At 41.3% G+C, this 27,242-nt stretch overlaps 1 protein-coding gene across 2 annotated transcripts in view; it reads right to left on the bottom strand.

Moving 5' to 3' along the window:
• ADGRG2 (adhesion G protein-coupled receptor G2) overlaps nt 1-27,242 on the bottom strand; it is a 121,767-nt gene that overhangs the window by 66,944 nt on the left and 27,581 nt on the right. For both annotated transcript variants that reach the window (XM_018043945.1, XM_018043947.1), the window contains one exon: nt 2,265-2,383. In XM_018043945.1, the coding sequence (XP_017899434.1) occupies nt 2,265-2,382 (118 nt within the window). In that variant the 5' untranslated portion in view covers nt 2,383. The remainder of the gene's footprint in view (nt 1-2,264; nt 2,384-27,242) is intronic.

The following is a 27,242-nucleotide window of genomic DNA, read 5'->3' as shown; positions in this document are numbered from 1 at the left end:
AGCACACTGTAAGTAGTCAATACACATTGACTCTTTATTTCTTCATGTAAAGTATTGCGGGTCCTTGACAATATGCCCCAGTGCCTACTTTTGAGACTGCCAACTGTGTATTAGTCTGTTGGGAAGTTTTCTATTTGTGTGCATCTGTGTGTGTTATACTTACATTGTTTGCTGCCAGTACATATTTGTTTTAACCAACAAAGATTCTTTGGTCTGGCAATTTTCTTCTAAATAAGAAAGATATTTCTGTGTGTCCCTAATAGTGTCTTCTTTATAATGATTCTTTTGCGGGGGGAGGGGGCTACGCCACATGGCATGTGAGATCTTAGTTCCCTGATCAAGGATCAAAGCCAAGCCCACTGCAGTAGAAGTGCAGTCTTAACCACTGGATGGCCAGGGAAGTTCCTGTAATGATTTTTTATATTTGCACAGCACTGTAATCTTTTGGGAGTTGTACCCAAACATATTGCAGCCCTGGTAATTCTCGTCTTTTTACTGCCCTCCTCAGGTAACTTTTCTCCTTTCATAAGCTTATAGAGATCCTCTTTTCTGAAAATAATGCTTCATTAGGGTGATTCTCTATCTCCCTTAAATTTCCATACAGAAGTGCCTTTGGGTAGCTACTTTTATAAACAAATAAGCACCAGAAACAGACCTTCTCATGTATGGTCAATTAATTTTTGACAAAGGTGCCAAGACCATGCAATGGGGAAAAGACAGTGTTTTCAACAAATAGTATTAAGAAAACTGGATATCCAAATGTAAAATAATGAAGTTGGATCCTTGCATGTGCACATGCTAAGTCGCTTCAGTAGTGTCCAACTCTTTGTGACCCCATGGACTGTAGCCCACCAGGCTCCTCTGTCCATGGAATTCTCCAGGCAAGAATACTGGAGTGGGTTGCCATTTTCTCCTCCAGGGGATCTTCCTGACCCAGGGATTGAATAAGAGTCTCCTGCAGCTCCTATATTGCAGGCAGATTCTTTACTGCTGAGCCACCAGGGAAGTCCAGTTGGATCCTTACCTCACACCATATACAAAATGAACTCAAAATGGATCAAAGGACCTAAACATAAAAGCTAAAACTATAAGTTCTTAGAAGAAAAACAGAGGAAAATCTTCATGATATTTCTTTGATATAAAAGCAAAAGCACAAACAATAAAGTAAAAATAGATACACTGGATTTTATCAAAATTAAAAACTTCTCTCCATCAAAGGACACTACTTAAAAGAGTGAAAAGACAACCCACAGAATTGGGAAAATTTTTGCAGGTCGTATATCTGATAAAGGACTAATATTCAGACTATATAAAGAACTCCAAAAACTCAGTAACAACAAAAACTCCCAAACAATCCAATTCAAACATGGACCAAAGATTTGAATAGACATTTCTCTAAAGAAGATACACACATGATTCTAATAAGCACATGAAAAACTATTGAACATAACTAATCATTAAGGAAATGCAAACAAAAACCATGATGATATACCATATCACACTCATTATCAAAAACAAACAGAAAATAACAAATTTTAGTGAGGATATAGAGAAATTGGGATCCTTGTGATTTGCTGGTAAGAATGTCAAATAGTGCAGTCACTGTGGGAAACAGTTTGCCAGACCCTTAAAATGTTAAACACAGAACTACCTATGACCAGCAATTCTAAGTATATACACCCCAAAGAATCAAAAGAAGGGACTCAAACTGATACTTACACAACAATGTGCACAGCAGCATGATTTATAGTAGCCCAAAGATGGAAATAACTCAAATGCCATTAACACTGAATAAATAAACTTAGTATGATATGCAGATACAATGGAGCATTATTCAGCCTTAAAAAGAGATGAAATTCTGATACATGCTACAACATGGATGAACCTTGGAAACATTATGCTAAGAGAAATAAGCCACACACAAAAGGACAAATATTGTGTAATTCCTTATATGAGGTACCTAGAAGAGGAAAAATTATAAAGACAGAAAGAACAGAGGTTACCAGGGTCTGGGAGGAAGCGGGGAGGCAGGTTATTGCTTAATGGGTACAGAGTTCCTATCTGAGATGATGAAAATGTTGTGGAAATGAAGAGTGGTGATGGCCACACAAAATTGTGAACTACATTTAATGCCAGTGAATTGTACACTTAAAACTTGTTAAAATGTTTTACACTAATTTTACTATTGTAAAAAAAAGTCCCAAACACACAAACATACACACTGATAAAACAGAAAAAGAGATAAAGGGAAATGAGCATCTTACCTTCCAGGGATGTAACCAGAGTGACATGAAGAAAAATGATGACAAGGGCTACCTTCAACATCAGTAAAAGTTCTTCAGGTCTGCCAACATGGCCACACTGCCCACCAGAGAAAAACATCCTGAAATAAAGTAAGGGGAAAACACATCATCACAGCTTGCTATAATCATAAGATAGAATGCCCAAAAGGTCAGTTCCTCAAGCAAGACAACCTGCAACACCCCTCCCTTTAAAATACTCTAGTTCCAGAGAATTGGCAATGCCAGGTGGGCAATGGTTACAAAAAGCAAAACCCATGTTTATTATGGGAGACCCAGCCACTGGGATACTATATATTAAAAATGATAGGCAAGGTAGTCCATGTAGATTTATGGAAAGCATCAATGTTACCGAGTCCAAGCTCACTCTACTTGTATAACAAGACAGGCCAATAAATCACGAGATGAGGTATTTGACGCAAGGAATATGACATTATTCAGCAAGCTGGTAGACTAGTGTCCCCCCCAAAATTGATCTTATGGGGTCTAGATGCCAGTTTCTTTTATAGAACAGAGAGTGAGAGGAGATGAGGAAGTAAAAAGGCCATTTCCATTTATCTTCTAAAACAGGAGAGCGTGTGTTTCTTCCTTTCTGCAGCCATTCACAGGGCAGGGGCAGACTGTCTCCCTGTAAGCTGAACAAAGGCACTTTGGTTTAACATTCTGACAGAGGGGCAGGGTCCCCTGAGGCAGGACATTATGTATGATTATAATAACAAATCGAGAAGGAAATGGCAACCCACTTCAGTATTCTTGCCTGGAAATCCCATGGACAGAGGAGCCTGGCAGGCTATAGTCCATGGGGTCACAAGAGTCAGACATGACTTAGTGACTAAACCACATAACAAAAGCCACGAAAAGCAAAAGTTAAAGTCAAAGAAACAGATCCAACATCCAACTGGCTGTCCCCTATTACATCAATACCTGTAAAATATCAAGAGGAATTTAAAAACACAAAATGCTGCATATATAGCGATTACCACTATATAAAGGCTGGTTAAAAAACTGCTAAGAATCAGAAGAAGTCACAGAATCTTATCCCATTTATGTCTTACGCTGTAAAAGGATGGATATGTTCCATTTCCTCTTTATTAGATGTTAATTCATTACCATTTTTATTATGCGACATTTTTCAGCAGAGTCAACATTTTTCAAAAAGCAAAATTTATATCAGTACTGAATTTAAAAGTGTTATTTACCATTCATTTATTAACTTTGTTCCAACAAATATTCATTGAGAACCAATATACACTAGATGAAATGTGGGGTTGACTAGGTGGTAACTAGATGAAATACATGTGGTGGAGGTGGGGCAGGGGCTGGGAGGAGCTCGGCACACAGAGAAAACTGCAGAGGAGATGACCAACAGAACTCCATGATAGGCAGTCAGCACCAGCAGTAGTTGCTGGCGTGAGATGCTGAAAGAGGAACAAGCCAGCCAGGAAATCACATTCCACCCACAGGGCTCAGGCAGCAAGAGCCCACTGAGCAGGCTCCCTCTACACAGCCACCAGGGAAGGGGCCAGGACACACTAGGCTATGTGTTCTCAGCTGGCAGAGCTCCCGGCCACAGGGCACCCACAAACCCAGTCACCACTGCACCTCCCTGAACTCAAGATAGACAGTGTGTAGCACCACAGTGAAGGCTAAAAAGCATGGGGCCAAAGGTCCTGGTTCTGCCACACAATGTCTGAGTGACTTTGGATAACTTATTTCCAATGGCCAAGATTCCCCACCTAACAAACTGTGATAACAGTGCCAGCCTGATAGTGTTGCTGTGGTGATTAAAGCAGACATCTGGGCACAGGGGCTGACACTGTGTAGGGACTATAAATGCTAGCTGTAGACTCTTCAGTCAGTCAGTAAACAAACAGCTATCCTGTACCTCGTCTGTGTGAGGATTACAGAGATGAGGACATGGAAAGTTGGGAATAAATCACGATTTCTCAGTCTCCAGGAAAAGCTGGCAATTGTTAAGAGTCCTTTAATTTCGGATTTCCCTGCTGGTCCAGTGAATAAGAATCAGCTTGACAATGCAGGGGACACCGGATTGATCCCTGGTCTGCAAAGATTCCACATGCGCAGAGCAACTAAGCCCATGCACCACAACTACTGAGCCCATGCAACTAGAGCATGTGCTCAGCAACAGAAGAAGCCACCGCAAGGAGAAGCCCTCACTCTGCAACTAGAGTAGCCCCCACTGGCCACAACTAGAGACAAGCTCCTGCAGCAACAAAGACCCAGTGAAACCAAAAATAAAATAAACAAAAAAAATTTTTAATAAAAGGAACCCTATAATTTAATAGCCATTGCCAGTACCAGAGAGGTAATTCTTTCCTTGGACATGCATGGCAAGAAGTGAATCCTTCTCCTTCCAAAGAGAACTTAAATTTTTAAAATCAATACTGTAAATTGTATTATATATTAATAACATGCTACGTTAATAAATTATAAAGTGCCTCTGGTTTGTCCCTCCTCTCCAGCACTTTTATCCTCGCTCTGTTCATAATGGTATATTGCTGATCCTCCAGAGTGAGTCACTTCAACGATAATGCTAATATCGTTGTGCAAAGATACAGCAATGTCTCTCTGGAGAAAAACTTAAGTGTCTTTTACAGCTACATACAATAATATTGATGAACCTCAGAAATATATTGTAAGATAAAAAAGCCAGCCATAAAGGAATGCATGTTGCCCATGATCCCATTCAGATGAAAAACAAAAGCACACAAAACTAATCGATGGAGTGAGGTTGGGAGTGTCATTATCCTTGGAAAGGAGCAGTGGATATAACAATTAGAAGTGGGCACAAGGGGGCTTCTGAGGTCCAGGTAATATTCTGCTTGCTGGTTACATGATGTGTTCAGTTTCAGAAATTCACTGAATTATACACTTATATGCATAAGTTTCATATATAAGTTTAAAAAAATCTATTTTTAATTTTTGAACTCAGTTCCCCCTTCAAAAGTATTCCCTTTTTCTTTTTTGATTGCAGTAGTATAGTTGCTTTACAGTGTTGTGTTAGTTTCTGCTGTATGACGATATGAATCAGCTATATGTATACATATACCCCCCTCCCCCCACCATCCCACCCAAAGAGTACCCAGCTGAGCTCCCTGTGCTCTACAGCAGCTTCCCATAGTGCTTCTGCCGGAGCACTCCTTTTTTAAAAAAGCTGTATTTAATGAACCAAATCTCTACCAAAAAAACTCTCCTATACAAATGCCTTAGGCCTGACTCCACCTGGAATTCAAAGAGCTGATTTAGAAGATTTATTGCACAAGTATCTAATTTCAGTTCTAGAAAGAGTACCAGAGCAATCTGCTTTTGGAAAGGAATTCAGAATCCACCTAGCTGAGATTCTTGTTATATAGGTGTAGAAAGAGGCCCAGTATATTCCAGGGCAGCGGTCCTCAACCTTTTTGGCATCAGGGACCAGTTTCATGGAAGACAATTTTTTTACGGACCAGGGGGTAGGGGGAAAGGGATGTTGATTTCAGGATGATTCAAGTCCATTACATTTATTGGGCACATTATTTCTATTATTATTATATCAGCTCCACCTCACATCATCAGACATTAGATCCCAGAGGTTGGGGATCCCCGTTCCAGGAGAAGGGTCACGTTCATTTGTTTGGTGGGACTCCTACTCTTTCTACCAGGCCACAATGCTGGCGTTCCTGAGAAATGGTCCCCTCGGAAGCAAACTTCCAAGGCAAATTGAAACAACACACTCAAAATGCTATTACAGAATTTTCAAAATTTCTGCAACCTCATTCATGAGCTTTACCACTTGGAGGGTAGGGCATAAGTGGTTTATAAGTTATGGTCAAAGTTAAATCAGTCATGGGACACAAAGCCTGGTTAACATGTGCTGTGACTTGGGCCTCTGACCAAAATAAACCATGCCTTTCCACTGAAGAGAGCTTGCACTCAATTCCCAGATGACGGCAGGAAAGGCTGGAAATGAAGGGTGACTCCAGAAATCATCTAGGAGAGAGAATATGGCTCAGGAAGAACTTACTACAGACCTGGCGTCACTGCAAAGACTGCTTTTCACTGTCCAGCCTGGAGTATGTTTCCTCAGGCTGAATACATACTTTCCTAATAGGAGAAGAAGTTTAATGCTATTTAAAATACTGCCACTCCTACTGCCCTCTGCATAAACGAGAGAACATCCTACTGGGTCAGGACATTTCTGGGGTCACTGATCAAAGAGGGAAAGCTGTAGAGTTTGAAACCCTTACTCACTGTACATTAAAGTCATTTTTATCTTTTTCAGCTGGAACTATTTGTTCCTCATCTCCTGGTATAAGGTGGGTTAGGTCAAGGTGATCTAGGTCATCAACAGAGGTGACTTGAAGAGCCACTGGTTCTTAGCTAAATTTCAAGTTGCTGAGGATGGCTTGTGAGACAACAGCCATGACAAAGAAAACTTTTGGCTAGCATTTAAACAGTAAAACTAGACCTTGACATTAGACATCCACAAATTAAAGATTATCCCAGATTCATCTCTTAGGGTTGTAAACTCTGATGTAAATGGCAACCCCTAGGGTTGGACAGTACATAAGCTACATGACTGAAAGCCATGGCCCTCCAAGAAATTATTCTAGATCTCTTCAATTTCATTAAATAGTATACGTATATATTTTTAAAGACCATCAGTGCAACCCTGAATGGTAATAAATCATAAATCTATCTTTAGAAAACATTATGCCTTTGAGATATTTACATTGAATCATGCATGTTGGCTAACAAGACTAGCACAAGGAGAAATTGTAAAAGGAGGTACTAAAGAAGGCAGATAAAATCAAGAACTAAAAAGTGAAAAAGCAACTGACTTTGATCATTCAACTGTCAAAGAAGTCAGAGAATCTCAGGGCTGGTTTTCTTTAGAATCTTTGATTATATGTTTAACTATGTTAAAAAAAAGAATCAAGAAACTGTAAAAGCATAATTAAATTTCAATTTTAACTCTACTAAAAGATCCTGATACAATAAATATCTCCAATTTCTTTTTCTTCAATGTTCCTAGAATATGTTGGGTTAGGTTATTTAGATCAAACCTTCTGCTGAAGACAATTAAAAATCATGAATAAAATATTAAAAAGTATTTTCTTTAATATATCAGAGAGCTGACAAGATAGAAAAGAATCACCAGGTCAAAGGTGAAGCCAAAGGAGGAACTCAGAGAGATAATATAGGCAAGTTCAGTTCAGTTCAGTCCAGTCATTCAGTCATGTCCAACTCTGCGACCCCATGGCCTGCAGCACACCAGGCTTCCCTGTCCATGACCAATTCCCAGAGCTTACTCAAACAAAGGAGCCACTTATGCCTAAGGGTTTGGGCCTAATGAAGCAAGCTTGAGCTCCAGATACAAAATACAAAAGAACAGTTCGGAGACATGGAAAAAAGCAATACAAGGTCTAACATACACTTAAACAAAATTCAAAGAGGAGAGAAGGCGCAAAAGCCGATGTTTGAAGTTATAATGACAGACTGACCCCAAACTGGTTAAAAAAAAAAAAAAACCCACCTATCCACAGATCCAACAAGCCCAAAAAACCTCTATAATAAATAAAAAGGAACCAACATGTAAACACGAAATAGTGAAATTGAAGAAAATCACAAACACAGAGAAAATCCTGAAAGTAGCCAGAGTAACAAGACAGTTAACCTCCAAAGGAGCATCTGTAAGACGGACAGCTATCTCCTCAGAAGCAACAATGGAAACCAGAAGATGAACAAAAACTGTCATATTGTTCCCTACTTGCAAATCATCACTAAGTAAATCCTAAAAGATATGTTCAGGCAAAAAATGTAAGATCTGAGATGCAATAAAAAAAATGTGACCAGACCCATTCCTAACATTTGTAATATACAGGTCAGAAGTTTGAAAGGAGATCCGGTTTGCCCTTATTATTCCACTAAGGCTCCATCTCAAACTGCAAGAGGCTTTGTGCACATGGATGTTGACACCTCAGTCCATAGATCTAAACAACCCCCGTCTCTCCTTTAAGCAGCTATCCTCTGGTCATCCCTCAGGTCTAGAGGTATGTACACCTGCAACATGGCTTGTCCGGGGAAGAGGACTGCCCAGGTCCTGGAAATAGACACAGAATATCTGGACAGGAAATACCCGATTCGTGGGTTCCCAGTACACAATCTAGAAATAAGGGTTGGGGGAGGAGTTAGGCTTGCCTTCCTTGTATAAAAAAGTCCTCATCCTTTGGAGAGGGATATGACTAGGGAAGGGCCAGAGAGGGAGCCTCGAAAGCATGAGACATAGGACAGAGGCCACAGCTGCCCAGAGTTAAGGGTGGGCACTATACCACTGTATAGTGGCAAATTCAAAATATAAAATATCAATAATATCTTGCAGGGATAAATGAAACATGACAGATAAAAACATGGCAACTATATTTAATATATCAATTAGAAGATAAAAAGTGAAATTTAAAAAATTAAAGTCTTCCAAGGTCCCTGTATTATCCTAGAGGAGGCTAAAGGTATTGATTATCTTCAGACATTGAAAAGCTGAGTAGATGCTATAAATTCAATAACACCTAGTAAAAAACAGAAATGAGGTATATAATTTCCTAACTAGTAGAGGGAGGGATGATTTTTTAGAATATTCAGTCATTCTGGACGACCCTGTAGGCAAGACAGGAAAAAAAGACACAGATGTGTATAACGGACTTTTGGACTCAGAGGGAGAGGGAGAGGGTGGGATGATTTGGGCGAATGGGAATTCTAACATGTATACTGTCATGTAAGAATTGAATCGCCAGTCCATGTCTGACGTAGGGTGCAGCATGCTTGGGGCTGGTACATGGGGATGACCCAGAGAGATGTTGTGGGGAGGGAGGTGGGAGGGGGGTTCATGTTTGGGAACGCATGTAAGAATTAAAGATTTTAAAATTTAAAAAAATTAAAAAAAAAAAAAAGAATATTCAGTCATTCTGAAAGGTAAGAAAGGGGAGAAAAAGAGAGAACAGTGAGGAAAAATAAAAGATGCTGAGTTTAAACACACAAATCAATGATTCATTAAATATAAATGGACTAAATCATTCAATTAAAAGGCAAAGATTATAAGACTGAAAAAATACAAAATGCAACTATATGCTGTTTACGACCGTACAACTAGAACAATGATACAGAAAGTTTGAAAACAAAAGGATGGAAAAGATATGCAATGCCACTACTAATCAAAAGAAAATTCATGTTTATGTTAATATCAGACAAATTATACTTTAAAGCGAAAAGCATTACCTATAAATAAAATGATGCATTCATAAAAGGATTAATTCTGTAAGAAGACTAAACAAATCTACATGTGAATGCAACTAATAATACAGCCTCAAAATATACAAACCAGTATTTTTAACAGAATACAAGGAGAAATAGAACAAATTCACAATTATATTGAGAGATAGTCACACATCTCTATCAATAACCTATAAAATTCAAAGAAAGTCACTAAGGATAAAGTCACTAAAGATATAGAATATTTGAATGGCATATTAAACCAACCTGACTTAATGACCATACATGAACCTTACTGAGTACATAACCTTTTCAAGCACACATGGAATATTTATGAAAGCCAACCAGGCCATAAAAGAAGTCTCGAAAACAGATTTAGAAAAAAGAAAAGGACTATGTTCTCTGACCACAACAAAATTAAGCTATAATAAAAAGTTCGACTATTATTTAACAAATAACTTTAGGGTCAAAGAAGTCCTAACATATATCAGAAAATATTTGACTGGATCAATAATAAAAACATTAAATCTCAAAACATGTAGGACAGAGCTAAAGATATTTAGAGTAAAATTTTTATTTTAAATGCACGTATTTTAAAAAAGAGAAAGGCTGAAAATTAATGAGTTAAGTACCTTCTTAAGAAGTTTGAAAAAGAACAACAAAATAAACCCAAAGAAGAGGAAAGGAAGTAATAAAAAAAATAAAAGATAAAAAGACATAAAATAAAGGTTTTAATAAAGCCAAGGCTTTTCTTTGAAAAGACTATTGTGGCAAAATTAAGAGGAGGTTGGAGGGAAGGCTATAGAAGGAGGTAAAGAGAGAGAAGTGTAAGTGAACAACCAATATAAAAAATTGTAAAAGCAATATAAATGAAAATGCTATAAACATAAAAGATAAAAGGATCTTAGGAATAACTTTATTCAATAATTTTTAAAATCTAGATAAAAATGAGCAAATCTCTAGGAAAAAAAAATATAACTTTCCAAGAAGGAATCAAGAGGAAATAATAAACCTAAATAGATGTATAATTAAAAGGTCTCAAAATTTCCCCCACAAAGAAAACTCCAGGCCCAGATGTTTTCACAGGAATTCCAACCTCACAAAAAGTCAAAGAACAGACAAAAAAACAGCCTAATTCATGCTTACTAGGCTAGGAGAACCCTGGTGCCAAAACCTGACAAGGAAAGTCCTCGTGTTTTTACCCATTTTATAAACCAAATGAGACTATTCACAGAATTCTCTGGAATGCTCACCAAAATGTCTAGCAGCAATTTCAAAGCTTGTAATTTGAAGAAATATAGGACAAAAGGAACTATTCCACACTTCAGCAACAAACTTTTTTGAAGATAAAATCACCAGGAACTAAAGCCAGACAGCAATGCTGTAGGAGAAACGGCATTCTGTACGCTAGAAAGAAAAAAAAAGTTCTGAACAGAAACTGGGTTAACTGTTAAGGGCTGAATATGAACTCCAGAACAGCAGCTCTGGGTATCATTTGTCAAAGCCAAAGTAAAGTCAATGGTGAACTACACAGCATGATGATAATGTAAAGCTTTCTTGTCTCTAGGATCAAAGGGAAGGAAAATAATTTGTTTGGTCTTCACAGTGCAAATGACTTTCTTAATAAGAACTAAATGCTTTCTAAGGCAGCAGGGGAAAAAAAGCTTTATTCAATAAAACAAGTGAATCAATACCAGATATGTAAGATTAGAAATAAATTATATGCTTAAAAGTAAACAAATATTCACAAAACCTTGTGAAAGGTGTTATATTTTTCCACTCTCTCATTCATCTCCATATTTCTCTACTGTCCTACCTGCAATCTACCCTCTTGACTGCTGCTGTTGCTGCTAAGTCGCTTCAGTCGTGTCCGACTCTGTGCGACCCCATAGACGGCAGCCCACCAGGCTCCCCCGTCCCTGGGATTCTCCAGGCAAGAACACTGGAGTGGGTTGCCATTGCCTCCTCCAATGCAGGAAAGTGAAAAGTGAAAGTGAAGTCGCTCAGCCATGTCTGAGCTCTTTGCGACCCCATGGTCTGCAGCCTACCAGGCTCCTCCTTCCATGGGATTTTCCAGGCAAGAGTACTGGAGTGGGGTGCCATTGCCTTCTCCGACCCTCCTGACTACCCATGTTTGAATTACCCAAGGCAAAGTGAAAGCCTACTTTCTTCTGCCCTCACTCTTCAGGCTCCTCCCCTAATGCTCACAGTATGTTTAAAACACACACAGAAAAGCATAAGGTACAAGAGTACACATGGGAAGTCATCTGCCTGCCTTCAAATCTAAGCTCCACCACTTAACAGTGTAACCTTGGCCTGTTCCTTAACCTCTATGGACCTAAATTTTTCTTCTGAAAAACTGGAGGTAACAATAGAATCTACTTTATAGGGTTCTACAGTGATAAAATGAGGCCATAAAATCAAGATCTTAGTACAGACAAGAAATGTTGGCTATTATTACAAGCATAATTAGAAGACAAGTTTATAGTAGACTCTAGCACTAAATGTAAATAGACTTCAGAATTATTTCTTGCATTTATTCAACTAGTTCACAAACATTTATTGAGGTTTTATTACATACAAGGTACTATGCTAGGGACTCAAGGTACTACATTAAACAAGACAGGCATCTATCCTGACCTCAAGAGCTTACAGACACTGTTTAGATTCACCGGTCATTGGTGTGGCCAAATAAATGGTGGGTTTTTTTTTTTTTTTTTTACTTAAAAGACACTTTCTCTTCATAGTCCATGAGACTCAACTTGATCTAAAAAACAAAACAAAGCACCAGAGCGTAGTATCTTTTCGTACGTAGACTCGGTCTCCACCTCACCTCACCCTAACCCTCACAACATGCAACTCCAATCACAGCAGGCACTCAAAAAAGATTTTTAAAACTGATTTGGTCTGGAATTTATTGCTGTATAATTCTATCAATATGTAGAGGAGAGAAATAGAAGACTCCTTCAAAGCATCCTCAAGGTATTGATCAGGCTGGGGGTGGGGGGTAGGAGCAGAGATGAGGCAAAAACATGGGGTTTGGAGCCTCAGGAGATCGTATTTGAGAGGAAGGGAGGTCCTAAGGAAAGGGAACCACCACCACCATTCTATGCCTTTCCTTGCTTTTGTCACATCAAGCCAACTCCCAGGTGGCCAGGTGGTAAAGAATCCACCTGCCAATGCAGGAGACGCAGATTCAATCCCTGGGTCGGGAAGATCCCCTGGAGGAGGCAATGGCAACACACTCTAGTACTCTTGAGTTGGACATGACTAAGCGACTGAGCATGCATGCCAACTTCTGTTCCAAGTCCCCACCTGGTCATTTATTAGCTGTGTGACTCTGCTCAGGTGTTTTAACCTTGTTTCTAACAGTAACTTATCAGCATTTACTGTAACTATGTGAATTCTAATTTACATTAACTATAATAAATATTAGTATTGGTGACAAGATTTTTATTATTTATACCAGAAATCATCCTTATTTATGAGTCTCAGAGAAAATAGGAAATCCAAGTCAATAGTGACCTCAGAAGTTCTATTTAGAAGGGGGTTAGGAGCAGAAACCTGTTTGGGAGGAGTCTTTGGAAGCCGCATATGTATGCACAGCACTTTGGGTAAGAGAGAGAATACTTCGATGGTCCATTTCAAAACATGAGAAATGCTGTTAGAGATAGGGAAGCCAGTCCAGGGAGATGGAAAGGGGAAAACTGTGAAACAAAATTCCAAAGAATTCTACATAAATGATCCTTCTCCTTCCCCAGATTTTACTGCACCATGTAATTTCAAAATCGGTACCCATTACTCAAGTTATTCAAAAACAATTGGATTACTGAGAAGAAATAGGTCAACGACAGAATCCCCAAGGAAGAGAAAATGTCTGAAGAAAAGAAGGCTCCAAGTGGCAGTGAAGAGTGACAAACAAAGCAATAACAAAAAGAATACAGTGGTTAAGGGGAGGGAGACTTGAAGGGGGGTAATTTGAAAGGAAAAACAAACATGTTCATCATTTCCTCATTTTCACACAGAAAGAGACTCACTCACCTGGCAGGAAGTTCAGAAGAAAAGATGGAGATATTCTGCACAAGTCTAAAAATGTTTTAAAAAAGAAAGAATTAGACCAATGGAAACCAGGCCTTCTTGGCACCATGATGCTTCAGCACTACAGTGAGCACATCGGCCAAGGACTCTAGACCCCTTGCTGTCCACCAAGGCTAGAACTTGGCAGCAGAGTTACAAAAGAAATGGAGGAAGAAAACCTTACTCTTAAGGAACTTATTACAAATTGGAAGACATGACAAAGTCAGTTTGGAGGCTGACCTTGTTAATATTTAGTAGCGTGTATTACTACTCGGGCTTCATTAACCACATCACGGCGGCACTGAACAATGAAGTGATCAGTTCTGAGGCAGGGTGGTCTTTTCGAGAGATTCTTCTCGCTTAGTCGTGTCCGACTCTTTGCGACCCTGTGGACTGTAGCCCACCAGGCTCCTCCGTCCATAGGACTCTCCAGGCAAGAATACCGGAGTGGGTTGCCATTTTCTTCTCCAGGGGATCTTCCTGACCCAGGGATTGAACCCAGGTCTCCTGCATTGCAGGCAGAGGCCTTAACCTCTGACCCACCAGGGAAGCCCCTTCTTCATTAGCCCTTTCTTCATTTTGTGACTTAATTTCCCTAGAACCTAAATTCCCTGCTATCAAGGATTGGGTGAGTCATTTATGGCACTTGCATCCCCAAAGCCCAGGGCAGAAGGAGCTGAATAAATAACTCTCTACTGATTGTCCAGTTTGGCTCACAGTTGGAAGGGGGAGACAGAGGCATTGGCAATGACCTGAGAGAAGGCCAAGGCAGATGCACTCTGGGGAAAAAAAAATCATGTGCCCACTCAGGACAGAGCACATTACTGACCACCTGACTTGTATGTTTCAGAATATTCCATCATGCTTTGCTTCAAAACCAAAATATGGGCACAGCTATCAGCTCAAAGATGACAGTCACCTCACACCATGCTGTCCCCTCAAGTGAAATACAGACTAAACAATGTTCAAATCAAGAACTACAAGAGGTAACAATCTATAGCGTGATCTTGGAACCAACTGATCTACTCCTGGCTTCAGTCAACAAACTGTTAAGACAGAAGTTCAATGCTCAAGGAGGATACAGGATATAAATTCAAAGAGGAAATAAGAAGTCATGATGAATTACTATTGATTATATGCTCTTTAAGAGGGAAAAAAAGGACTAGTTCTTAATAAAGCCCAGTATGTCAGAAAAACTTCATTAAGCAATGTTTAAAGACAAAAAGGAAAGCCAAGCAAGATGTCCCGTCATAGGATGAACAAATTATAAACACATGTACCAATGCTCAACGTGGAATGAATGGAAGAGTAACAACTGTAAAACATTAAAATAATCAAACAAAGAAACAAATTGATTGTGACTTGAGTATGGAAATAATTTCACTTTATATTTGTATAAATGAGAATTTTCTACATAGGAGTTTTTGATGAAATTTCACAACTCAAACACATTGCCTCTTCCAAAACCTTACTGATAACCACAATAAAGCATGCTGAGTGGTGCCTAGTAAACCAAGTTTATTAATAAACAACATGAGTCTCTCTTTGCTCCTTTGGAACACTCTCAGGTAGAAAAATACGGCAAGCAACAATGAAATTTGTTTTGCCTACTGCATGAAAAAATTAAAAAGCCTAATAATACCCAGAGCTGGAAAGCATGTTCAAGGGAACATGGGAAATGAACTCTTGCTTACACTGCTGGTGGATACATAAACTTTGAGAGAACAGTTGAGCTATGTTTTGAATTTTTAAATGTGCATATCTTTTGATCCAGAAATTCTAATTCCAGAGATTGTCCTTACAGAAACAGCGACACACAGACACAAAAATATACAGATACTCTTATTGCAGCTTTGTACAAGGGTGGAAAAGCCTGTGTATCCATCAGTAAATGAATAGTTAAAAAAAGGATGATCCATCCATATTCTGAAATGTTATACAATGCTTAAGAAAAATGAAGTTGGTCTGCATGTGTTGATACATAGAGACTGTCAATATGTGTAAGTCATGCAAAAAAATCAAGTTTCTTAATACTGTAGCTACTAGGATATGTTAAGAAACAAACAAGGCTCTATATATGTATGCTTATTTGTATAGTGACAAGTGTGGCCACATACAAAAAAGCCTGGAAGGAAACCCACCAAGCCTCCATAGAGAGGCATGTGATGGGGGAAAGGATGAAGGCCAACAGAACACGGGCACAGGTTCATGTATGACTTATACAATTACTTATTTTTTTTTTCTAGCAAAAGGCAGAACAGAGGGAGGCTGGGCCAAGCCATCCAGGTTTTTCAGAGAACACACAAGCTCAGAGGGAGACTAACTAGAACATAAGGCCATCACTAGCTCAACTGGACACCGTCTCCCCTGGACCCACTCTAGCACAATTAGAAAGCCCATTGAGAGCACGAAGACTTCTGCTCTCAGAGCCAAGAAACCAGCTACCCAGCCAGGGAGCAAGAACTCACTTGAGCAAGCTGTGGAAAAGAATGTCAAAAGTAATGACGTGAAAATGGCTGATGGACACATAGGCCTGAACTTAATTACAGAACTGCCCATCCGTCAGCCTCTGGATCCATCTTTGCCACTATCACTGCCACATGTCCACCGCCCTTTATCTCCACAAGAAACTAAGCAGGACTCGGGATCTGATGAGGATCAGCACCAGCACTCCAGTAACAAAACAGAGTGCCTGCCAACGTTTGGGCTTCTTACATCATTGAAAGGAAAGGGCAAGTCACAAAAGGAACCATATTGACTTATGTAAGACATGGCACAGAACAGAGAAGCTTCTCAGAGAAGAACAGCAAACTCACCAATTGCTAGGATTAACTAAAACCTCCCACAGCTACAGACTGCCCCAAACCATGACATCAGGAAGGCTGGAAATGCATCCAACTTCCTCTATTTATCAAGCTGGCTAAAACCCAGGGTAATACCAGCATAACCAGGAAAAAAAAAAAAAAAGGAGAGAGAGCGAGACCATACAAGTGGCTTGGATGGGAAGGAAATTATCTCTGATTATACTCAGAGCTCAGCTCCAGAGCAGAGGAAGCTCAGAGCGGCTACATCCAAGAACTGTTATGCCTGTACTCACTGGCTGCTCAGAGGCCCAGGTGCTGACTGTGGGGTCCACACATCCTGGGATAATCAGCGAAACCACTGGGTAGCTGCACAGGTAACTTCAGCTCCAGAGAGTTGCCCACTGTCCTCTTGGGTAATGTGATGCTGGTCCAGGTAGCAGCCAAAACAAAACCCAGTGACATGATGTGCAGCATCCTGAGGGCTCACTGCTTCATTGAGAACCTAATGATTATTTAGTGGCCCAGACTGAGGGGCAGAGAGTGGCTCACAGTTCCTGACAATGACACCAACACCATGGAAGAAAGGACCAGTGGCCAAAGGCCTCAATAAATTGGGAAGAGGAGCAGAAATAAATAACGGTAAGCTTCTCTACAGTGGTAGGAAAAGCAAATTGCACAGATGGAGAGGACGAAGGTGAGGCTGGTGGGCAGATACAGGAGAAGGGCAGAGATATGCCGGGCTTGGCTACAAAGTGGTGAGTATGGCCATCGAGGAACAAACAAGCATGGTTCTCAAACCTTGTAGGGGCCCCATTATTGAGGGGACCCCACCTAATAGGATCTTTACCTGCAAAGACTGGTTTAGTTCTGGATGCCACCATTCAAGAGGAGTCCAACTAAGATGGTTCTGTAAGACTTCAAAGATAACTAGTTGAACAAAACTCTACTGAAGGCCTACTGTGTGCCAAAGAACAGGGGTGTGCAGGTTACACCCTTGCCAAAGGCACTTAGCCAAGAGGACCATAAGAGCCTGAATGCAGAATGCTAGGCATTCTGGGAGCTCCATATGAACCAGGTACAGTGGGAGCTTCAAGGAAGTGAACCTAAGCTGGCAGAGGGAAACGAATCTGGCAGGTTCCTGCAGAAGGTAACAGTCACGCTGCATCTTAAAGGATGTGCAACTCCCTTTACGTGAAGAGCCAAGTGAGACATAGAGCCAAAGACTGGCACAGAGTGGGCAGGGCTAGAGTCAGTCTGATGCTGCTGAAGCATCAAAAGCAAAGCAGAGAATGGTCAGAAGGGACCTGGAGGGATGGAGCAGACAACCGATGAAAATGTATTAAAAACATCATCTGTGAATAGACTGGAAAGAATCCACACTGCAAGTCCAGGTGGAGGTTATGATGGATTAGGAATAATACCCACAATGTACACAAGGCCCTCAGAGAAGAACGGTGACAGGGAGATGGTCTTCATCTCTGCCATGGGCACAAGGCAATGCTGGAAGGTAGCTTTAAACTACAGCCCAAAGGACTTAAATTAAGAGAAACATCTTGCTTTGGAGCATTGTTAAATTGTAGAAGGAACTGCTTTCTGAAACATTTAAGAAGATGGCTGCTTTCTTTTTTGAATATTCATTTATTTATTTATGGGTGATATTTTGTTTGTTTGGCAGAATCACTATGCCACTGGTACTATTTATTCATTTGGTTGCGCTGGGTCTTAGCTGCAGCACGTGAAATCTTCATTGCGGCACAAAGACTCACTATTTGTGGCACATGGGCTCCACTGCTCTGAGGCATGTAGGATCTTACTTCCCTGACTAGGCACTGAACCCAAGTTCCCTGCAATGCAAAGTGAATGGTCTCTTAACCACTAGACCACAATGGAAGTCCCACGCGAAGATGACCTCTTTAGTGACGCTGGTGATGCCAGGTCAGAGGTGTAATGAACCAGGCCAGGGTAAGGAGCTGGCAGACCTCTTGGACTGTTGGTCCAATGATGTTTTTTCTGTAGCACTGAACATTTCCTTTTCTCTCCTCCTTCTTCTCCAGTTTTTTCATCCTCTCTTCCCTTCTACTCTCCTTCATCCTACGGTTTCCCTTTTCTCCCTCCCTCCCCTTCCCAAACTTGAGGTTTTCCAAATGTATCCCAGGGGCTAGAATGTTGATGGTTACCTCTGCCCAGAGCTGAAGAGGGTATTAAGGAGCACAAAGGCAGGGACCCCCTTCAAATGACTTCTTGATCAGCAGACCTGACCCCCTGGGTGAGGCAACCACAGGTCTCCCTGCAACATGGCAGAACTAAAGGTGTTTCCAAACTTAGGGCATGCTTTTCCTTAGGGTGTCAATGATTACCATCTTAAAAGTGAATCTGTAGGTAAGGATGTACCAATGAATTCCTTCTCAGAGCATTCATTGTCTATTTCACAAAAACCCCTACTTGATTTTTTAAATGACAGTCTTACATTAAGCTATACTCATACAAAGTTTACTAGACATGAACTTTCTTGCTTTTGTATGAAAACATTTCCTGAAGAAAACTGAATTTAGTTAACTACTGCTGCATTAAATCAATTCCAACTGCCAGACCTGAGGCTTTCTAATTAACTCTCAACTCCTCTTTCCACTGGATAGCAACAAATTCTGAGCATTTTCCTCTACTTAAACTATGCTTTGATATTGTTTTCAGTAATGAAATATGATGAAAAGATACACAGATGAGGAAAAAACAAACAAATTCAAGTGTAGGATGGGTCTTACCAAGTAACTAAGAAGATCACCATGTCAATTTTTCCTTCTTTAAAAAAAAAAATATTTATATTTGGCTGTGCTGTGTCTTAGTTGTGGCATGTGAACTCTTAGTCGCGGAATGTGGGATCCAGTTTCCTGACGGGAATCGAACCCGGGTCCCCTGCATTGGGAGCCTAGAATCTTAGCCACTGGACCACCAGGAAAGTTCCCAATTTTTCCTTTGTTAAGTTTTTGTTGCATCTTCAACACGAGTTAGAAATTAAGTCTACTGCCTTAAAGTTTTCTGTTTCCAAATACATTTGCCACTTGAGACATACTAAACATTTAACTGCTCCTTAGTCCAATTCCAGGGAGTAAAAGAGGAGGAAACTTTTGCCCATAAAGTTTTTCTTGTTCCCACTGGAAATGAGTAAGAGGTTATATTATTATCCAGCCCTATTCGACAGATAAACTGTGGAATATAGGAACTTGGTGATTTATAGTATCATTTTAAAATTCAAGGTGAGGGCCTTAATCTCTACACTGCTACATCTCTGCCAATCCTGCCAGCAAAAGAGTTCTAGCCTTTCCCTTCTGTGGGAGACTGCAAAACCGGCCATAAATCCTCCCTATGCCAGTATGCCAATCCATCTGCACTGTGACTGCAACTCCTCCTAGCCAAAGGCGGGATCTCTTTCTCCACCTCTTGAATGTGTGATGGACTTGCATTTGCTCTGCCTAATAGGACACTGGCAAATGTGATGCCACCAGAAACCTGAAAAGTGCTTTGGACTTCTCTGGAGGTCCAGTGGTTAAGACTCCACATTTCCAGTGCAAGGGACACAGGTTCGATCCCTGGCCGAGGAACTAAAGTTCCACATGCCACATGGTGTGGCCAAATATTTCTTTTAAAAAGTGCGTGACTATGGAAGTTTCCACTTTCCTGCTGCTCCTGGAACTATGTGACGGGGAGAACAAGCCTGAGTTAGCCTGCTGGGTGGTGAAAGGCATGTGTGCCCAGTTACCATTACTGTGCCAACCTCCAGCAGAGAGTCATCTAGCTGACTGGCAGGGGACTGCAGGGACATGAGTGAGCAAAGAGACTCCAGCAGGACCAGCTGAGCCCAGCCCACACTGCAGACTCCAGAACTGGGAACAAATGGCTGTGGCTTTATCTAAACCACTAAATGTTGGGGTGTTTTGTTACACAGAAAAAGCTAATTTATGCATCTTCCTTCTTCCTTTCATCTTTCTCTTCCTCTCTAGCTACCTTTCCTCCCTTTCATTATTCCCTCCATGCTTTTTGGTTTTCTCGTTTCCTTCTGTGAGTACTACAGGTACCCATTTAAGGACCCACAAGGCACAAAAGACAGTGGCCTGGGCTAGTTCAATTCAAAGTCGGTCTCATTTCCTCCTAACCCATCCCTCTGAAGCCTGCATAAAACAGATTCTAGGCATCTCACATGGTCTCTGGGATGAACTCATGAAGTGATAGGCAAGACGTTTCTGGGACTGGCAGGCAAAAGGATGGACTCTTGGCAGTTTGCAGCCCACCTCTGGACATTTACTGGTAAAAATCTCCCTGGGAGAGTCATTTATCACAGTGACCTGTGGAATAGACTCCTGAGGTGTCCTAGCCCTCCCGTTGCCCTGTTACTCCTTGCCAGCAGAGGGGACATACAATAAGAAAATGGGCCTGTCAGGCCAGACACCCAAGGGTTAAGGAGCATAGCCCAAGACCCCTTCCTTTACTTGGCCACCCTAAGGGACTGGAAGATATATTTATAACTACAGGAAACAACACACTATGAAGTGGGAAAATGCTTAGATTTCCATTTGTTTACTACATGAATATAAGAAAATCAATAGGATCATCTGGCTAATGACATCAAACCACTCGGTACAACTCAGAAGCCACAAGAAGGTCATTTCTTAAAATGCTTTTCTTTCCTCTTCCTCATTTATAGTCTGTATTTTACTCCCACTCTAACTTATTTTTTCCCCTGAACGATGTTTTCACAGACTTTTTAAAAGCTTACTTTTCCCTGGCGTCCTGGAACCTGTCATTTGTTTGTGGTTACAACATTAAATGTTTAGGAAGGGCAAATTAGATGTCAGGGTTGGATAAATGGTCACTTTTCTTAATGGTGTTTTCAATGGAACTCTTTTCTCCCTAGGATCCCTAGAAGCAGAGGTTTGCTTCTTCTCTAGGTGCATGTGTGAAGGTATTCAGAGGCTGACAGGGGTTTTACTGCTTCCATCAACAAGAGTAAATCAGAAGTACACCCTCTGGAACACACTGCTAGAATTTTTTTCTCGATTTCTCAATGCCAGCTTCTGGAAGAGCTGAGGAAGACTTTATTGCCTCAGGTGTCTTCTAGTATCTCCCTTCTCCTGTTCCACAACTATCTATAGAACCCCCCTGTATAAAGAGAATTACTTGTCCTCCTTCTCATCTGTTCTTGAGAGCAATTACGCCTTCCACTTGTATGGTGATTTATGGCAGACAAAAGGCCAAGAGGTACTCAACAATGGAGACCACAGATGACAAGATGCCATTCTGTATTCCCTCTCTCTCCCCGCACACAAAAAAAAGCAGATTCAAGCAGAACACACATTAGAAAAGGAGATCAAAAGCAAGGAGGGGCATTAGAAAACAAATAGCAAGGACATAAGAACTTCACATTTTATTATCAAATATCAAACCACAAACAGGGCTCTCTGGTATCCAAAGAGAAAAAGAATCACGTTCCACTCTGAATTCATCCATGAAGAGGAGAAAACACAGTTCTTCGAGGAAGCAGAGTTTTTCCTTGTAACTAGTCCTTTCACTGAACCTGCTCAGGGCTTGTCCATACTTGCTATGGCCACTTTCTCTCTTCCCAACCTCTCTGGAAATGGTTTCAAACGGGATTCTGTGCTACTCTTATCAAGGTTACCCAGGACTCCCACCTCACCTAGCTCAGCAGTGACTTCTCAGTCCACAGCTAAATCCTCCTGTTAGCAGCCTTTGACAGTTGATAACATCATCTACAGGAAGTTGGCTCCTAATTAAGACTCCCCTCTAAATGGAGGCTGGCCCATTATTTGCACTGGGAAAGGCTAAACAGGGTTGTTTCGGAAAAGGCAGAAACATCTTCATTCCAATTCCTACTTACAGATGAACAGTATTATAAAATGTGCTGGAGTTCTACGAGCTTTGAGGACACAAAGATGGGAGTGACTGGTTCTATCTTTTGTGTGTTTGGGAGGTGGAGGACTGAGAAACTTGTTCCATTATCAGCAGGACTGAAGGAGAGGCTGCCCTGTTAAAGGCAGCCTAGCATAAAACTCTTCTCCTACCCGCAGAATTCTTAATTTCTGACTAATAACTAAAAGACCACCTGTCAAGTGGTCTTTTCTCTTTTTTGCAAGACACTGATATCCATTAAAGACTGAATTTCAACTGATCAAGTCAGCTTTGCTGGTGAGTGGGGATAACACAGGCATGAGTGACCAGGGAGAGCCCTGCAGGGTCAGACACAGATGACAGGAGCATTGAGATGGGAACCTGCCGTTAGCTCAGTGAGGGCAAAAGGGAACGGATGGGGAAGAGATGCCCAAGGAGACTTTGCCTACATTAGAGCTTTAGGTTTGCTGGGCTGGTCTTTAGAAACCAGAAGCCAATGCCATTCCAAGCAGCTCTCCTACCGCCAGGAAAACCTCCCACTTGCTAGCTGGTCTTCTCATTTCTTTTTCTCCCCCATCAGAATGTTCTTTGCAAGCATCAACACTACCTGCTGCTTTTGTTTACACTGCCTTCAAGTGACTCTACTTGGCTCCACCGGAAGTGGAATTTTTTTCAGACGGGATGGCGTAAGGTAGGGTGGGGAAAGCCTGCACTGGTGGAAACTCCTCTCTCACTGGGGAATTTGGCTGTGACACCGAGCCCTGGCCTCACACCAGAACAGGGCCATCCATCTTTTTTTTTTTTTTTTTTAGTATTCCCCTCTTTGACCCTCCCAGGGTGTTTTTCCAGGCGACCTGGCAAACAACAGCATGACAGGTTCAATGGTTTTCATTGACAGCCCCAGTGCAGATCTCCTCTGAAAACTGCAAAACTGGACACACAAACAGCCCATAAAAATCATACCTCCCACAAGTGTCTGGATGCTGCCTTTTGCCTAATGACCCTCCAGCACTGATGCAGCATGGGTGGCTTCGTGGCATTTTTTTTTTTTAATGATTTTTCCAAAACTGAGGTGTTCCAAGTGGTGAGAGAGTATTGTTTTTTTTTCCTTACAGCAAAAGTCTAACTCCCCGGACATTTTTGGAAATCTGGAGCAGACCACATGAGTGGTCCCAAAGCTTCAATTCTGCCACCAGACCCCAAAGGCTCCTTGAACCTGGAGGCACACTGGGCTTGCCTGTTAGAAGGTCTATAGTGAAGTCACTCAGTCGTGTCCAACTCTGTGATCCCATGGACTGTAGCCTGCCAGGCTCCTCTGTCCATGGGATTTTCCAGGCAACAGTACTGGAGTGGGTTGCCATTTCCTTCTCTAGGGTATCTTCCTGACCCAGGGATCGAACCCAGGTCTCCTGCATTGCAGGCAGACTCCTTACCATCTGAGCCACCAGGGAAGCCCTGTAACTCACTCTAATAGACTGCAGGAAAGTCATGGGATATCCCATGTGGGCCAGTTAGTTTGACCTTAAACTCCACAAGGGGTCAGAAAACTTGATAGCAGAAAGGCAACCCCTAGAAGTCCTTCCACCATGCGGACCTCGAGCTTGCTACGCAGAGAATGGAGGCCAAAACATTCTACTGGTGAAACCGGCAACTCAACTAGAATGATAATTAGAATGCTGAGGAAAAAAGTAAAGATTACTTCTCTTCCAAAGTATAACACACACATTAGTCTCAGAAATAGATGAAAAATTTCACAGTAGAAAACTGCAAGGTGACTATGAAAGAGAATATTTCAATCCATCTCTTGGGTTCTCACTGGAAAGGGTCGGGTTGAAAGGAAATGAACCCAAGTGGGAAAGTCAGGTTACAGCTGGTGGGGTATCTCAGGAAGGAATATTCAGTAACTTCCTCATGAATTGTCAATAAATATTAACCAAAGTAAAGAAAGGTCGCCATGCCCACTCACGAAGCAAATGGCAGAGTGTTTAAAGAGACATAAGCCCCTGCCTTTGAATTCTGGCTCTGCTACCTGCTGCTCCTAAAACCTTTGGGCAATTAACTCAGTCTATCTGTGTGCCTCAGTTTCTCCACCTATAAAATGGAGATAATATCAACAGCATCCATCTCACAGTCGTTGGGACATATAAATGTGTCACTATACATGAAACACCTAAAATAATCCCTGGCACATAGCAAATTCTCAATAAATAGTAATAATCAATGTTGTAATTAGAAATATATGTTGAACACAGCACCTCATATGGGCACGATCTGCCTGAATAAAGATGTAGTGTGCTTGTACAAGAAAAGAAAAAGGGCACAGTATCTCAAAAGAGCTGCTGTTAAAACTCATGTTCCACATGTATATAAGCTGCTTTTAGTTATTCTACAGTAATCATGTCAAATTATTGACGAAATTGCCAAAATGCTTTCACATATAGGATACTGCGGAAGAAAGGGAGGTGAGGGGGAGCAAGATATTTTTACTGAGTACTGATGAGAACGAGTATGTAACTTTAGCCTGCGACAAGCCACAGGACAAAGTTGTCTCGGATATTAAACGTCTTGCCAACTGAGGATCCTTATCCATAAAATGGGAATAACTGTAGTATTTGTCTCCTAAAAGTCTTGCAAAGGAGTAGTGAGTAAGTACAGGAAACGTGCTGAGCAGAGAGTGTGGCTCATATTAATAGTACATGTTCAAAACATTTAGCTATGACCTCACTGCCATCATCCACTGCTCAGGTGTGTCAGGCACTGGGCTGACTGCTTCAAAGGCCTGGGCTGTGGGTGAAAGTGAATGAGCTTCTCTAAATACAGTCTGTGTGGGCATTGGCCCACAACCCTTCCTGTGTTCCTTCCGCTCTGGCCATCCCACTTTGCCCAAGCCCTCTTTCCACCTCCTTGCTCTGGGCTCTTCTCCTCATTCCCACCCCATCATCACTGCCCCCCCCCCCCCCACCTCACAGGACCACAGCCAGAATCCCTGTTGATCCCTGAGTGTAAAGGTCTTAATGAGATTCCTGTCTCAAAACTCATCAACACTTTAAAGCAACTCAGATGGATGAATTAATAACTCTGTCATTTGTTAACGGAATTGGGGGACTGGGGGAGAAAATGAGGATGATATTTGAGGGGCCAGGGCCATCTTTTAGGGCTTTGTTCTCTTGCAACTGAGAACCCTGCACAAGGGTCATCCCCACCCTGGCCCCTGCACAGAGGGGGTGTGTGTGCCACCAGGCTCAGTGGACTCCCCATTTGACAAATATTTAATGAGTAAATACCATGTGCAAGGCACTACGTGAGGTGCTAGGAATGCACTGGTGAGCAAGACAGATACAACTGTGCCTTTCTGGAACTGACATGCTGGTGGGGCACTCAAAAATGTAAACGAACAAATATATGGAACAATTACAAGTTTTAAAGAGGGCTGTGGAACAAACACACACAGCTGAATTATATTCTTAGGGGAAACAGTGAGGCACAACGAGTGTGCAACTTGTTCCATATGATAAAGGAAATCAGCAAATAAAAACATGTCACCACAAGATCCTTTCTATTAAGACATTCACATTGGCAAGAGTCAAGCTAACGCACTGCCAATACGCCAAGAGACCTTAACTCCCAGTAGGGAAGCTTGCTTTCTCACTCCACTCTCTGCCATGTTTTTATTCCTTTATTTCTGGGGTTGGGACCAGGCTGCACTAGTGCTTTGATATTTTCTCAGAACAGTTTCAGATGAAAACATGAAGACAGGTTTATCTTAAAGGAATCAAAATTATAATCCTTAGAGAACTAAGTAAATCTTCACTTGCTTATAAGCTGTTTAGCTAAAGTTCTATGATAAAATTGTTTTTCTTAATACACCTTAAAATGACAACCATGCAGGAAGGGGTGGGACTATGGGTGGATTATATTTGTGGCACTGTGATTTTCTGTAATTTTTCAAATTTTAGCAATAAAGCTACACTGTTTTTTTAAAAAAAGTAATCTCACAGGCCTATTTGGGTTTTTTTTTCTTTCTATCCAACAGCAAAACAAAAGTACACTAAAAACATTATTAGCTGCTCGGTAATATACATAAGTATTAGGCAGAAAACTAAAGCAGGTTAGTAGACACGAAGTGTGTAGGACGGTATGGCAAGTTAGAGAAGTGGCCTGTGAAACCATCATGAGACAATGACATGTGAGCAAAGACCTATGGAAGGAGGTCAGGGAGTGAGGCCGGAGGCCTGCTGGGGGATGAACACTGCAGGTGGAGGGCTCTGTACCCTGGAAGAAGGATCCTCTGTCACCTGTTAACCCAAACACACAAAATCACTTCACAAGGGAACAAGTCTGGACTTAATGGAACCAAAAAATGAGTCAGAAGAAAATGAACTGATGAGTTGGCACAGCAAAGATAAGAAACCACTGCTACAGACTATGGTTAGGCAGGATTCTAAAAGACTTATTTGTACTAACTCAAGCCCAGCGACAACCCTAGCTAGGGTATGTATATAACTTAATGTTCAGACTGGAGCAGCTGAGTGTAAAATGAGACACTATTACTTAATGCAGACAAAGTAGGCATGAATCCAAGATGCCTCAGGCAAACTGGGATGCATCACCACCCTACCCAGAAAGCATATTATTATAACTCCTTTATAGAAAAGGAAACTGAGGCACAGCACAGAAGAAGTGGCAGAGTGAGGATTTGAACTTGGACAGCCTAGGTTTAGAGCCCACACTCTTGATGCCTACTTAGTATTGCCTGCCTGTGTTGTGTATGCTAGGAAGCGCCCAGTGCTAAAAAGCTGGGTTGTCTTTATCATCAGTAGATCAGGCTGGGAAATGCACCAGCTGTGAGAGCTAAACATCACCACTTTACAAGAGCGGCAGCCCTGGACAACCC

The sequence above is a fragment of the Capra hircus genome (assembly GCF_001704415.2).
Source record: "Capra hircus breed San Clemente chromosome X unlocalized genomic scaffold, ASM170441v1, whole genome shotgun sequence".
Classification (NCBI taxonomy): Eukaryota; Metazoa; Chordata; class Mammalia; order Artiodactyla; family Bovidae; genus Capra; species Capra hircus.
Note: the sequence above shows the minus strand (reverse complement) of the source record. Positions and strands in the feature narration are given on the sequence as shown.